At 42.1% G+C, this 16,348-nt stretch overlaps 1 protein-coding gene across 1 annotated transcript in view; it reads left to right on the forward strand.

The window, feature by feature from the left end:
- LOC107111119 (pancreatic secretory granule membrane major glycoprotein GP2-like) overlaps positions 1 to 16,106 on the forward strand; it is an 18,093-nt gene extending 1,987 nt beyond the window's left edge. Inside the window, exons 2-7 of the mRNA XM_015412039.1 lie at positions 965 to 1,125; positions 2,820 to 2,955; positions 5,198 to 5,292; positions 8,253 to 8,421; positions 14,660 to 14,780; positions 15,934 to 16,106. Coding sequence (XP_015267525.1) covers positions 965 to 1,125; positions 2,820 to 2,955; positions 5,198 to 5,292; positions 8,253 to 8,421; positions 14,660 to 14,780; positions 15,934 to 16,106 — 855 coding nt within the window. The remainder of the gene's footprint in view (positions 1 to 964; positions 1,126 to 2,819; positions 2,956 to 5,197; positions 5,293 to 8,252; positions 8,422 to 14,659; positions 14,781 to 15,933) is intronic.
- Positions 16,107 to 16,348: the final 242 nt, after the last annotated feature.

The raw sequence follows: 16,348 nt of genomic DNA on the forward strand, positions 1-16,348 counted from the left end.
AGCGTGCAGCTCCGGAGCGATTCAAAAAGCTGCACTGTGTCACAGCGCCATTACCGGAAGCTCTCAAATATCCACACTTGCCATTTTCTAGAGCAGAGGGAGGATAGAAAACTGGCAGGAATGGTGGTGCATGGGGTCACTTCCTGGATGCGGACCAAAGTGGAAGCAATAGCTGACTCAAGTGTGATCCTCCTGTAACCCCCCCCCCCATTTCAGCTTTCTTTACCTCAGGCAAGGCTATTCCTGGACACAGCCGTCGGGTCCAGTGATGCAGCCGGAAATGTCACAGAGCACTCCAGCGACACATCCACATGGCTGCCAGCATCAGGGGATCCAGCTGCCACTCAGTGAGGAGGAGCTGCCCCCACTGCCCTGCTGCCTAGCCTTGGCTGCCAGGAGGGAAGCCGACCATCGCCCAGGGCCATGTGAGGTGGTGGGCCAGCCACACATGTGGCTAGCAGCCAGGCCAGGAATGGCCTGTGCTGAGCAAAAAAACAACAACTGTGCACTATTGACTAAAAATTAATGTGCTAGCACATGGTAGCACAGTTTGGCGGGAACATTGTCTGCCACTATTTCAGTTTATCTTCAGATTAAAAATATCAGTTCCCCTGGAGAAAATGACTGTTTTGGAGTATGGATTCGATGTCATTGTATCCTGTTGAGGTCTCTCCCCTTCCCATACCCCAGCATCCCAAAGTCTCCAGGTATTTCTCAACCCAGAGCTGGCAACCCTAGAAGGAAGAGTAGATTAGGAATCATGCTGGGTCTGGGAGTCTGCTTAATAGTGCTCCAGGATGCTATGTGGCTTTGCTAGGTGCTCTAGCAACACAAAAGGAGCATAGCTTCCAAGCTAGAGGACGGGTTTTCCAGGCAATTTTTAGTTGCCACGGCCATCATATTATTATTTAGCTGTCAACCTAGAACTTGGAATTCACTGGGGATTTTTTTCTTGATTTTGCAGGAATCAGATGGCACTCACATTATTTTCCTTAACACCATACAGAACAACTTCTCTGATATAATCACTAGAACTTTTATCAACATCACATTTGCCTGCCGATATCCTATTAATTACATGGTACAGCAGCCTAATGGAGAAAATAAGATCAGTGTTGATATCAGGTAATTGGGGATTGCCCAATTGGTCTGCATACCCTTGGTTATGTATTTTATATTATTATATGCTTCCTGTGTATAACTCTGCCATATGATAGATAGATAAATAAATAAGATAAGCTTTAAAAAAAGCAAACACCTTCCTCAATACTAATCACATGCCCAGAATAAAGTCAGGGTAAAGGGGCAGCTGAAGAAGGCTGGATATATCATTGCACTAAAAGAGCTACTCAAAGTACTGGCTTTCCTAATGGGGAAGAACTGAAAACTTCTTTCTTGAGGAGAGTGGGCCTGTCTTGCTTAGAGTTGCCCCATTGTATCTTCTGCTTCTGTGCCTTAGAAGCAAAAATTCATCTTGAAGCCTTTTGTGCTGAAAAGTTTCAGTAGCAGAATCGTTGTTTGTGACGAAGCTGTTTCAGATGTGAATGACTTGCCAGGAAATAATTGAAACCTCACTTAAAATGTCACATTGCCTGGTCACCGGGGGTTGGATCCAAACAAAATTTTCCATCAGTGGAACAGAACTTTCCTGCTTTCTCCCCTCTAGTGCAGCCAGCAAATCTCCACAAAATGCTGCTCCTGGGAGACAAGGGGCTTGAGGAATGACATGGGGGGGATGTTGCAGAGGGAATCAGCACAAATTGCTAATTTAGTCTGGATTTACACAGAATATGGGTTGCCAGCTGGTCTAGAAAAAAAGCATATGGTCCTTTAATAGATACTTAATTGGATGTTATTTACCAGGTGATTTACTTTGCCTCCATGCCATGAAAAGTTTCAACTACCCATTTGCACATGTTACACACCTACTAAAGGGAGAGAACATATTTGTTTAGGCCTGTTGGCAAACATAACACAGAGTACCAAATTTCTCATAAATGGATCTCAAACATTATCATTTATCTATTGGGCTGCAATACAAGTGTATAACATTTCTGCAATGCCAGTATTGTAATATATAGCTGACACAGAAGTATTTACTTAACTCGCCTTAGGAAGCAATCCTAAGCATATCTACTTGGAAGTAAGTTTCATTTTATTCAGGGAAGCTTACTCCTAGGACAACATCCTATAACATCATCTGTGCTTATTTGTTGGACCTCTTTGGCGACTGGTTAGCCACTGTATCAGTATAGAGTTATCAGCCTGGGTCTTGCAACTGGAGGGAGCTTGGGAAGCAAGGACATGGGAGGAGTCCTTGGCATCGCATGCACTGTGATATCATTTCCGGGGGGAAATGGAAGTGATACCACATCACTCTAGGAATTGCTGGAATCTCTGTGGTAAAACTCTCTGGCAAGTCTTAGAGAGATGTTACATCACTACCAGGTTTTCTCCAGAAGTGATGTCATGCTGTGCATGACACTAGGTTTTTTCTTCCTTTATTTTTCTCCTGCCACCACTCAGAGTGGCGGTGGGCAACAAGGGTTGCCCTAATGAAAAACAGGATGGTAGACTGGATGGACCACTAGACTGGTTCAATAGGGTTCTTCTTATGCTCTTAGGTACACCTTAGCTTAAGCATTAATTAAACTGGCTTTATGAGTTTACACACCAAAAATGTGTATGACTTACCACTGGAGCCCAACACATGCTTTTGTTAATGTTTGAGTATTTGCTTTGTTTGTGCTTAAAATCACCACCATAATTGTATATTTCAATTGCTTAAAGCTCTGAATATATGCATGTTTGTTCAACAGGACAATTACACTAAATACTGAAGATGGAAACTTTTCTGTGTCCATGATACTGTACAAAGACCCACATTTCGAAGACATGTGGACTACAATTCCCTTTTTGACTCTAGAGGACAACATATTTGTCAAAGTTAAAATGGTACCTGAAGTTATTGATTTCCTGATAAATCTGGGAACTAAGATGGTTACAGAGAAAGCAAAAAAATAAGCAGGTTCATAAAAAAAAGAGAAAAATAACAGACAATTTCCTGTCAGAAATGGTTTCAGATAAGAGGAGCTTAATGGATAAGAGAGGTCATGTCCATAAGGCCACTGAGGCTGTAAAACAAGACTGGAGAATGCAGGCTTGATGAATCCAGTTCCAGTCCTGCTGTTCAGCATTAGATTTCAGTGGTATTCTTCAGACAGTTTTCCAGTATTGGTTTTATTTCTTTAACCCTTTCCCTTCATTTTCCTGTTTCCCAATCAATATACCTCAGGTTAATCAATACAGGCTCTTGCCATTTCAAAAGAAAAATAGCTTCAGAGCCCCAGACACAGAACTCCCAGGCTGCATTTAGATATCACTTGTAACCAACATTAAGAGAGGCCACACACAAACCCAGCTTGTTGCTGGCCTTGTGTTTAAACATCTTTCCTTCTCCCTCCTGCTCCATTCTCCTTGAGCAGAGAATCCTAGTTAAAAACTAACTTCAATTACTTGAAATGAACAAATGCAGCCATGTGGGTTTCTTCCTGCTAGGGTTGCCAGACCCCAGTGGAGGTGAGGGTCCCCCACTGCCAGGCCCTTCGCCCCCAGCTGCTGATCAGCTGGTCCGTGGGGGGGAGGGGCTTACCTGGAGAAATAGAAAAGCCCAGGCCTCATTGTAAGTGTTGCACAGGAAGTGACATCCTCACACCAGCGACGTCCAGGCGACGCTCTGGTATTTGGGCAAATTCTCTATGGTAAAACTGGTTCAACCATATCTGGTTTGTCTTTCAGTTCAGCATGTTGTTTCCTGGAGTGGTCAATCAGATTCCTCTGGAAAACTTCCAATTAGGGTTGGTTTGTTTCTAGTTTCTGGTATTCAGAGGCACTATTTATCATAGATATTGTGATTATGCTGATCTTCCATGAAAGCTAATGGACATTACCCCAAGCAGCAGTAAACTCTGCATTTTGCACAGAAGAACTTAATTCTGACTGTTGTGTTCTACTGTCAATCAACTCCACTAGATGACTTTGCATTCTAGTATTATGAGACTGGTGGTAGACATCACCAAGTATTCGTAGCTGCTGCTTGAAACAGTAGCTACATGTCTCATCCTCCCTCTTTCCCTGGTAACCTCCTGTGTTGCAGAATGTGTAACATAACATCAACTTGCTCTGGTTTTTCCTGACCTTGGGAGTAGCAGCCAATGAAGTGGAGAGGGAGTTGGAAAACCCTGAGCATAATGACATTATGTCACATGTTTTGTATTATTATTACCTGTTTAGTATTTTTACTAAATAAATAAAGTATTTGAAAACGTGTGCATGCAAACAAAAGCTCATAACCTTGAGTAGAACTTTGTTGGTCTTAAAGGTGCCACTGGCCTCTAAATTTGTTCTGTTTTTACTTCAGTTATACCCCACCTATCTCCCCAATAGGGATCCAAAGCAGCTTACATCATTCTCCTCTCCTCCATTTTATCCTCACAACAACCCTATGAGGTAGGTTAGTCTGAAAGTCCAAGGTCACCCAGCAAGCGTCCATGGCAGAGCGGGGATTTCGAACATGGGTCTCCCATGTCCTAGTCTGGCACTGTAACCTCTTCGCTCACAGGTATGAGAGGCAGATGCAGGGCTGCTGTTTTTGGTGGCAGCCTCATCTTCTCCATAGCATCCAGTCCCAGACTCAGAAAAAGAGGGGGAGAATCTCTCCGTTCATAATATGGAAGGAGCACTGTCAAATCTGATTTGCTTCTATCACCAAGGTATTCAAAATAGAGTAATAACTCAAATCTGACCTGCAGTGGGGAATTCAATGTTTTCTTAAAAGCAATTGCAGTAGTAACTGTCTTACTAAATTTCAACAGGATAAATAGTGCAGCCAGACACAGTAGTTTCGATTTTGTGCTGTATTATGTTTTATGACTTTGTGGCAAAGCAACTCTTTTGCCATTGCAGAGCATCTGAGGACTGGATTATAAATGACAGAGAATGCTAACAGACTTCCAGTGAACGTGATGGGAATTTTAAAAGTATAGTTATTTGTGTTATAGTTTCAGTATTGGGATTGGATGGCAGTTTCACCATTGGATTTATCTGATTTGGGTCAGGCACTCACACATGCATACATGTTGGCTTTTTCTCACATTCTTTTTTTTGTGTGTGCTTTTTCTCTCTTTGTGTCTGGCAGGTTCCAGGTAATTTAATAATTAGACTTGAAAACTGCTGGTCTACCCCAACAAAAGATCCTGTTCAGGCTATTCAGTATTCCTTTATTAAAGACAGGTTGGTATCCCCTCAAGGTAAATTAGATTAATCATTCTGAAAATATATTACAATGACACACACATTTCTATATAAAGTTAATGGGACGGTTAGCTTCTGTATAATTGTGTTTTGCAATACCAATTTTCCTTCCCTTTAAAAAAAATTATAAGGTTGGGAGAGAATTCTTTCCAGCAAATGCAAATACATTATGCTTTTAGAGCTACACAAGAAAGGGGACCCGCGGAAATCGCAGGGGGGGAGAGAAGCGGGGGAGCTCTATGCAGAGCAGGCAGAGGAGGCCTCAAGGTCCCCCCCCGCTCCGATGCGAGGTCGGGCGGCGCGCAGCCGCCCGGGCCTTGCTGATTCCCCCCCACACCCGATGCGAGGTCCAGGTGGCTGCGGGGTTTTTTTGCCAAAAAAAAAAGAAGAAGGCCGCTCGCCTCTCATACTATGCGAGGTGCCTGACAGGACCAAGAACCGTGGTGGGCGGGTAGGTGAAGAGACGCGCTTTGAACGTCGCCGGGCTACATAGAGGCCGAGCATTAACACGGCGACCACGCCAGCCAGGAAGGCGCAACCTCCAGCTCCGGGGCCAGGCAGGCAGCACCGGGAGAGGAGAGGGGACTTGCAGGCCCCACCCCCACCGCGCACCCGAGGCAGACCCCCGGCAGGTGACTCAGCGGATCCCTCGCCGACCTGGCCCGGGTCACGTCCCTCCCCCCTACCCACCCCGCGCCCTGGCCACTTCCGCCCACTGGGCTCGTTCCTGTACTCACTGTGGAGTAGGCGGGTCCCCGCCGCAGCGCTCGCCGGTCTTCCCGCCCCTTCTCAGCCACGGGGGCCATCTCTACGCTGGGCAGGGCTCGCCCCACCCCGTCGCCCTCCCCCCTTGGCGGCTCACTCACGCACCTCTCCTCATTCCCCCTCCCCCGCTGCCTGCTCCTCTCTCTCTCAGCCGCCGTAACCGGGGCCTTCATTCCCCACGCCTCCCCCCTTTAATAGGCATAGTGCATGCCCCAAAGCTCGGCTTCCTCTCCCTCTGTCTCCCACCCTCATGCCCGCGCAGCACAGTTTTCTTCCGCTATACCAGTTTCGGGGGGATTTAAACATCCCCCCAATTTTTTTCCAAGGTTTAGGATTTTTGTGCACACGTGGGGACCGCCCCACGTGTGCACAAACCTCTCCCTGCCCCCCAAGTGCCCCCGAAGTGCGGATTTAGATATCTGCACAGACGGGGCCACTTCAGTATTAGTATATAGATGTGCATATCGTTGATAACCCAGCACAAGTGTGAGTTTCATTCACCCTTTGAATGTTATTAAATCGATATCAGCCTTTACATTTACAGTACCATCATAAGCAGAGTTACTCCAATCTAAGCCTATTGACTCCAATAGACTTGAGTCTCTCTGCATAGGGCTGCACTGTTAGAATCCCAAATTCCTATATAATTGTTGAGAACACTGAGGCAAATTATAAAATAAATTAGTATTAGCCCAGGGTTGCTTCCTGGTGTGCACGTCTACAGTGTGAGTGTTTTCACATCGTTACATACATTATATTGCTATAGAGTTGCCACCTGTAGTTGGCAACTCCCTGGGAGGAATTGGGGAGGTGGGGTCAGGCACACTGTGTTGCATCGACATGAGATGTCAATTTGAATAAAAAATGGAAGTGATGTCATCATGTCATGGGCACTACTCTAGGATTTGCCCCAAACTCCCTGGTTAAACCATAGAGTTGGGGGTGAATCCTAGAGTGTTGCCCCTGATGTAATGATATCACATCATGTTTCATTGGAAGTGGTGTTGCACAACAGTACGTTTCCCCATTTATCCTATTTTTCTCTTGTTGGCCTTGGAAATACTGACGGGGAAAGGGAGGTAAGCAGCAAAAGGTCTCCCACTATAGTGGACCTGATGTATTAATCATGTATGCATTTAAAATATTTTATATGTATATGGGACTGCGGTGGCTCAAGTGGTTAAGACGCTGAACTGCAGGCTGTGGAAGGTCAGTAGTTCAGCAGTTCGAGACCTGGGTGCCGCACGATGGAGTGAGCTCCCATCTCTAGTTCCAGCTCCTGCCAACCTAGCAGTTCGAAAGCAAGAAATTGCAAGTAGATAAATAGGTACCACTTCGGTGGGAAGGTAACAGCGTTCCGTGCGCCTTGGTGTTTAGTCATGCCGGCCACATGACCACGGAAACGTCTTTGGACAGCGCTGGCTCTTCGGCTTTGAAACGGAGATGAGCACCGCAACCCTAGAGTCGGATTCGACTGGCTTTCGAGCAAGGGAACCTTTACCTTTACCTAAACAATGGGATATGTGAAATGGCCTTCAACAATGGCAGCTTTTATAATTCTCTTGGCAACCCTCAGTGCTTTAATATATATGGCTTTTCTGCTTTCTACCGTTCTTTCCCTGCAGGTGCTCTCACCATGGTTGTGAGGGTTGTGAGCTACAACTTGCAAGGGCCAATGAACTCTTTATCCCACTCAAAGGGCTGGTGCAGTTAAAAAAGAAGCTAAATCTAGACAATCTTGGTACACAGTTGGTAAAGTTATTCAACTGCTTTATTTTAGAGTTGCCAGGCTGTGCCAGGTGGGAGAAATGAAAGGGCTGCAACATCCTGTGTGCTGCTATGCTACCTCTGGAGAAAATCCGGAAGCGACATAGGGTAGGTCTAGAAATCGCCTGAAACGCTGTGGTTTTACCATATTGCTTCTGGTGATTTCTCTAGCTTGCTACCCTATGTCACTTTTGGGTTTTCCCTTAAAAGTGAAGTAACATTGCAGATGATGCTGGCGTTTGTTGTTGTTTTTAATTTTTGTCCTGTCGCCAGTGAGCAAAGAGGGCTGCCAGCCCTAATAACTACAATGAACTGAGACTGGAATTCTGCAAAGTGGCCTACCTTTCTTCTGTCTACATCTGTTTGCAGAGATTTTTATATAACTACATGTTTTGTTTTCTTCACAGCTGTCCACAAATTGTAAAAGATGAAACCTTGTCAGTAATAATGAATGGAGAAGGTGAAGAAGCAATGTTTAGGATCCAGATGTTCAAATTTGTTGGTGCCTCATTCAATCATGTTTTCCTACACTGCACAGTTCAGATTTGTCACAATACAGCATTTGTTTGCAAACCAGTAAGTTTTTTTTTTTGTCTGTTTGCCTGGGTGTTCAAGTATCCAGTGAATATAAGATACCAAAATTCATAAAGGAGAATTCTGAGGTTATTACAGGGGAGGGAGCGAGTTCCTTTCTGCTGTTCTTTACATCAATTTGTCATTATTGTTATTACTGTGAATTTGGCCATCTTGATGCCTGTGAATGGGCAACGTGTGAAGCCAACAACTTCAACAAAGGGATTTTACTGTTCCTTAAAGATTGGGGAATCTTTCTTCAGTCTTCAAAAGGTCAGGCCTTCCATTTAGTGAGAGGGGGCAATTTGAACCCATTTTTTCAATGTAAAGTCAGAGAGAGAGAGAGAGAGAGAGAGAGAGAGAGAGAGAGAGAGAGAGAGAGAGATTTTTGCTGCCTTAGAGAGCTTTCTGGGAATCTGATGAAGCATAGCTGCTGTAATACCACTTGTAGATGTTTGTTTGCTTTTCAGAGTTCAGGGAAGTGGAGAGAAAGCATTTATCAATATATTCATAATAATATAAATTGATGTGTGGTAGAGCAGAAACAAATATTCTACCAAAGGTTCACATAAAGACTCATAGAAAAGAATGTATGTGTTAGTGTTGGCATGCAATTGGCTTTAATAATTTTGATGGATGGCAGTTGTAGTGCAGTAGTACTTAATACATGACAGTTGTAAGTCACTTTGAGTTCCCATTGGGGAGAAAAGTGTGGTATAAATAAAATAAATAAAATAATGTTTTTACCAGAATAAGTCAATTCACTGAGCTGTTAGTCTTCAAGTGGTAGGTCAGGAAGTAATGCACATGTACTTGTGAACCAGTCAGACATCACTACTTGTTACTAGAAGCTAGCTATGGGGATGAATGAATGGTTCATATTTCAATTTTTTTAAAAAATGTGCATATTTCCCCAGTTGTTTTATACTGCATGTGCACAGTGTATGTCAAGTGTAGGCATAAAATCTGCATGATACTGATTAATTAATGCACAAATAACAATGAAAAATCTGTACACTGCAGGAAAAATTGCTGGCAAGAAACAGAAATGTGTGCAAAAATGAGAATCATAGGTTTGATTTACACAAGTGAGTAGCAAAATCAAAACTGTGCATTCTTGGGGGAAGAAGCAAGGACAAAAAATTCAGATTAATCCATAAATTGGAAACTCTCTCCCAGGGCTCATTTGATCCATCTGCCTTTCCCTTGACCAATGAGTTCTACGGGAGATCGGAAGGATTCTTGGCACTAGCACGCCGGCCTAGCTGGAGCAGGGGGAGGGGGGTGGGGTGGCAGAGGAAGAGCTCCTGCCTGCCAAAGAAGGACTTGAAGAACTGCGATCTGGCAGGCAGACACTATTCTGCCTTCCCTTTTTAATCATAAGGAGAACTGGTGGAGGATGGGTATAGAAGAATGGCAGGAGCTATGGGCTAGAGGATAGACTATGAGTGCATACTGGTTTTACACATTCTTGAATCAGACCCTCTCAAGGACATAATTTAATGTCAGTACTCAATCCTGGTGGCAGTTTAACTTGGTGACCTTTACTGGCAATCAAGTAGCAAATTGACTAGGCAACTGAGGCAAGTCTGTCTAACAGATGCAGTATATCATGTTTCAAAATACTATTCCTTAAAACAGTTTTTGCACTTGAATCATGAACTGTCAGGTGTATGAGTACAGCATAAACTTTAGGATGGCTTTAGAAAACAGATGCCTCTGCCTTTACAGAGAGTGCATAGCTGTGGCAAGCCTCTGTACATGGATTTGTTGTTTCCTGAGCATCATTTTTAAAATGTCACCATATTGAAATACTAAGGAAGGGCAGGATGAAATCAGAAGTCATTGTGACATTTTGGAAGGACCCCATTATAAAACCAGAGGCTCGTTACAGATGTCATATGAAACAACCCAATGTGATAAATAATGTTTGTTAGCCTCCAAGTGTTCATCTTATATAACAAACACTACTCATTTAAATTCAAGAGTGCATAGCATAGAATATACAGAATGGTGGCTTTAAAATAGGGACTTGTACCCAGGCACACAGTTCTGAAAGCTTAAGAACACTTTCACCTTCAGAAGATTCAGATTCCCCTCACTCACTGCGGATCTCCACCAATGTTCCCTCTAAGCTGTGGAGCCCTGTGAGCAAAAATTCTACTTTGTGAGCTACCAGCATTAAAGTTGTGAGCAGGTGAATTGGCTACTGAATAACTTAGTTTGCTCTGGAGCCATCCTTCCTGAGCTAAGACAAAAAGGTGTGAGCCGGAGGCTAAAAAACTGTGAGCTAGCTCACACTAACTTAGCTTAGAGGGAACACTGATCTCCACTTTGTCCCCTGTGTTGTTCCTTAGGATATACTGACCACCCAAGGAACAAGGGGGGGCAGTGTGCTGCAGTGGGAAGGGTAAGTGGGAAAGTTGCACTCTGCAAGGGCCACTCAGTGGTAGAAACTAGTGGGGCATACCCTTCAAGTGGATGGTAGGGGGGGTTCTGGGCAGTTTAGCATAAGATTCACTATTTGTGTGCATAAAAGAGTAGATAATGTGAAACCTCAATTTACTATATTGCATAAAACAGGGGTCCCCAGTGTGGTGCCCATAGATGCCATGGCACCCACTGACCCCTTTCTTGGCACCCAAGTGTTTTTAGAAAGTGCCAGGTGGGGCTTTTGCCCAGAGAGCTTGTGATTGGACACTGGAAATCTGATTGGCTGTGCAGATTATTATTTTTTTTTACAAATTACTGAGGCACCATGTACCTCCACAGCACAAGGTAAGCTGTTAATATGCAAGAAAATATTTTACGCAGACATCCTGTTAAAGCTTCTGCATGAGACTGTAGGGGACATTCAAGGGTTCAAGTGATTGTCTATTGATTATTGCTGACTTCCAGGAATCTTTGGAAGCAATTCTTTGGGGTTATCCTGGAGAATTAACAACCTGTTAACCACTAAATAGTATTGTAGAAAACAGGTGTTTTAAATCAAATTTAATTGACAACAAATGGGTTTTTCTAATTAGGGCTGCAATCACACACGGTAAATAAACTACTTTCAATGCACTTTCCAACTGGATTTTTACTGTGTGAACTGGCAAAATCCAATTGGAAAGTGGATTGAAAGTGGAATGAAAGTGGATTATTTAGCGTCTGTGACCGCAGCCTAGGAGTGCTTTAGTTTTAATTGGGCCAGATGTTCTTATGTCACCTTTTTTAATTGGACTGATATGAACCATCCCAGCTAAGACCTCTCATAAGTGAAGATCTATGTTCCAGCCTTTGCTTCAAAGAATGAGTTCAGAAGTTCATTTCAGCTTATGATTTTAGCAACTTTAAATGAGAAAAACCCAGACTAAGTTCCTCTTTAAGTTTGGAATGCTTTAACATAGCAATATTGAACTATTACAGTTTATAGGCAATATCTATATATATGTTTGCCTTTTCAGCCTATTTTAAAATAGAAAAGAATTTGTTTGATAAGCTTTACATAATGAACTAATGCCAGTGAAGGGAGTTTTAATGGCAGGAAGCCCATGCCAATGTCACATTTATAGTGGCATCTTTTACTTCAAAGGAATTAGAATTGAGGTGAACAAGAGGACACTATAAGAGAAAAATCCCCTCTTCTGATCTGTTGTGAGTGTGTTTTTAGAACTTTATATTGTGTTTAAAGCTGAATATAAGATATGTGTAACAAAAGCAACTAACTTTGAGCTTTGCTAAAGAAATATCAAGCTTATGCTTGCTTAAAGATACATTTAAAATTAACCTGGCAAAGATCCATAAACTATTGACCAAGACCCGACCAGGTGTGTGTAAATTCAGCCAAGAATAAAGGTCATTAATCACAGCTATTGTGTGTGTGTTTTTAGAACTTTATATTATGTTTAAAGCTGAATATAAGATATGTGTAACAAAAGCAACTAACTTTGAGCTTTGCTAAAGAAATATCAAGCTTATGCTTGCTTAAAGATACATTTAAAATTAACCTGGCAAAGATCCATAAACTACTGACCAAGAGCCAACCAGGTGTGTGGAGATTCAGACAAGAACAAAGGTCATTAATCACGGCTATTGTCATTCATTAGAAGTTCAGGTGTGTCTTCCATACAAAATAGATCTAAGTTATTGTGTGCTTTTAAGTTTTTAAGGAACTGTGTTTGAAATTAACAAGCTACTAACAAGCAGATGAAGTCATAGAAATCAATCATGCACACCTGTTCACTAGAAGTCAATTAAAAAAGAAATACAACATTTGTATTAGACAAGGAAAGCCCCTATTGACCAGAGTACGAGTTTAGAAGTTTTTAAAACTCTTTTGAAATGAACAAAAATATTCTGATAGACCAAAATAAAGAATACAAAGGCTTTATGCCATAGGCTATTTTAAAACAGTAAGAGAATACATGTAAAGGGTTTGATGTCATTGTAATGATATATGTTTTCATATTTTTGTATACCCTTAGTGAAAATAAGCTAATAAAATGCTTTAAGAATATTGTTATACTTCTATATGCATATATTTATGTAAAAGAACCATTTTTGTAATGAAAACATCTAAGCTTTGTACTGAAAATGAATTCTGCCTGAGAATTCATTCAAAGGTGAAAAGGAGTCTAGGTAAGCAGCCAAGAAAACAAGTATTGGTATAAATCAATATAACGAGAAAAGCACCTGCATTGTAAAGGTGAGAGGCGGCCAAGTTAACATCCTGTTTGTCAAATATACGGATAACTGACCAGACAAGGAGATCTAAACTGAGCATGTGCAAATGATGTCAGTGATTATGTAAAGTGAGGAGGAGCAAGAAGAGCATATAAGCAAGATCCCTGCTGTAACTCACCGAACATCCACACTGAATTTCTTTGCTGTGAGATGTTCCTTATTCAAATAAATCTCTTTTTTTTACTCTTTACTGCCTGGAATAGTTTATTTCACTGTGTGGTTTATTGGCTAGCCACACAAGTCAAAGAACCTTAGCGCCTTCAGGGCCTTGCTATCAAAATATTGAAGAGTTACTGTTAGAGATATGCATGACCTCACTCCCTGACGTTTCATGATCAGCTCTGCCCCTGGTGACAATCATGTTGTGGTTGTGCTCACCACCCTGTTTCAGAATTCTAAGTGTCCCTGGCTCAAAAATGTTGGGGATCCCTGGCATAAAAAAGGAAAAATTTAATTCCTTCCATGCTGTGGAGTAGGCCCTACACAAAAATTAGGCCTATTCCTTACATCCTAACTCCTTTCAGTCACATCTGTTCTTCTTCCTGTACTTCTGGTTTAGGTGGTTGGACAGGTTAAAACAGAATGGTGAGCTACATTCTGATATTTCATATATATATATATATATTTAGGTGGTTGGACAGGTTAAAACAGAATGGTGGGCTACATTCTGATATTTCTCATATATATATATATATATATATATGGGGGGCTGCTCACTGCTGGAACTTAACAACTTTGCCAGTATATAACTATTATTTTACTTAACCAAGATATATTTTATATGTTTTCCCAGGGGTCATTTCGTAGAAAAAGAGGTGCAGGAGCTCATTAGCATAACTAATTAGCATAACTTATTTGCATATGCCACACACCCTGACATCAAGTGGAAGTGTGTCAGAAGGCAACACCCACTCAGGGTCCACTGGACTGTTTTGGATTGCTGCCTATGGGGGGGCTCTGCAACTTACCTGGCTGCTTCTTGCTCCTCGTAGCCCGGGGCTGCTGGGAGCAGGGGGTGGGGCTTGTTGCATGTGCCCATCCCCTGGGCTCTTTACTGCCGGAGCTCCACTCCTGTGCGCTCCCGCAGGAAATGACCCCTGTTTTCCTAATATTTATTATTGTCATCTGCTGTATGTTGGCTAGGCCTTTCTCAAGCCCTGGCTGCCATGGGAGTGGGGGTAACACTGGAATGTTTAGTTTCATTTCTGCTGTGTCTTCTATGTTTCTATTATCTCTGTATGACCTTCAGTGCCTGGTGTAGTCTTTCTCTTGGGAAAAGTAACCCGTTACTTTGGCGGGCTTCTGCCTGGTCAGAGGGCCTCCTTGAATAATGTATATCTGCTTGCTGTGCACACTTTTCTTCAGTTCTAACATGAAATGGTTAAGATATCTGCATACTCTCAATGTCTCAATAAACTTTACTTCTTTGAGTGAAAGCTGTTGGGAACTGATTGCTGCACGCGTCTGACACTGTAGTTCTTTCTGAGAGTAACACTGTTTGTATTTTCCCTAGAATTGCACAAACAATGACAGTCTGGCCAGAAGTAAAAGAGAAGCCACACCTTTTTCTAATCACATGGTGTCATATGGTCCTATAAAACGAAAACTGGTACATAATGGGGAGACAAATATAAGTAAGTGGCTAACAAATACATATTATAAACTATAATTTTAATTCAATTCTGCACTAGTAAAAAGGTAAAGGTTCCCTTGCTCGAAAGCCAGTCGAATCCGACTCTAGGGTTGTCTCCATTTCAAAGCCGAAGAGCCAGCGCTGTCCGAAGATGTTTCCGTGGTCATGTGGCCGGCATGACTAATCACCAAGGCGCACGGAATGCTGTTACCTTCCCACCAAAGTGGTCCCTATTTATCTACTTGCAATTCCTTGCTTTCAAACTGCTAGGTTGGCAGGAGCTGGAACTAGAGATGGGAGCTCACTCCATCATGCGGCACCCGGGTCTCGAACTGCTGAACTACTGACCTTCCACAGCCTGCAGTTCAGCATCTTAACCACTTGAGCCACCGCAGCACTAGTAGTTCTCCTTTATAGGACGCACAACACATTCTATATCTTCAATCTTGTGAAGAATCATAGTTTATATCAAGAGATTCAGCTTTAAATTTCATAAACATCACACACAATTTTGGTTTTTGTTGCCACAATCATACTTTCATGTCTCTAATTGAGACATACATTGAGTCCTTATAACAATCTGCAGGAAATTCTAACAAAAAACTTTGTTTCTTTGTTACTAGTGGTATGGCTGTTTGCTGAACTATTGTGCATATTCCTGTTTAGTTGATGCAATATTAATTTCTACGAGTGAAGAATGACAACCTCCAGATGCTATGTAGCAACCCCCCTTTAGCTTCAGTGGGATCTGGATCTGTGCAGAAACTGAGTCTGTGCAATACATTTATTCACTGTAAAACACCATTTTGATCATTGATAGATTGATCAGAATGTGAGCTGGATCCACCCTTCATTCCAGCATAACAAACCTGTTACACAAAAAACCTTCACTAAAGAAGGATATACTGTAAAGCACAAGTCCCCATGTTCAATCTCCATTATTTTTAAGCAATGAATTAGGAGGGCTAAGAAAGTAGTTTCATATGTTCACAGAACATTTATAGGATCGGTGTATTCCCCTTTCACTGTCATCTGGTGCTGATGTTGATGCTCTGTTTACAACAGCAGGTAGATATATTGCAAATTTGATATTGGTGACTAATTTTTAATTTGGTAGAATTTTCTTCTTTGGTAAAGATTGTCCTTTCTTTTAGGTGGAGGAAGACTTCTGCCAATAGAAATATTGGTCTTTGGAGGAGTTCTAGTAGCTGTTCTGGTGATAGCTGCGGTTTTTGGAAACCTTTTATTTCAGTCAAGAAGGACATACCCTGCTATGCAAGCACAGCTGACAATGTCCCGTTTTCACAGATCTGAAGTCCCATCATGACAAACTGTCATCCAAGAATATCTTGCAATATTGCAGCGATGGTTATATGGCAGATTAACATTTATTTACATATGCTTATAATTTCTATTTTTATACATCTCAAAGTCCTAGATTAGTACCTCTTCTTCTGTCAAATTGCTTGTATACCAGATATAGAAAGACATTTGAAATAAAAAATGAAGTGAATCTATCATCAGAGGTTTTGTAGGTATAACATAAATACCATATGCAACAAAATGGAT

The sequence above is a fragment of the Gekko japonicus genome, unplaced genomic scaffold (genome assembly GCF_001447785.1).
Source record: "Gekko japonicus isolate JY-2015 unplaced genomic scaffold, Gekko_japonicus_V1.1 scaffold1155, whole genome shotgun sequence".
NCBI classification, from domain to species: Eukaryota; Metazoa; Chordata; class Lepidosauria; order Squamata; family Gekkonidae; genus Gekko; species Gekko japonicus.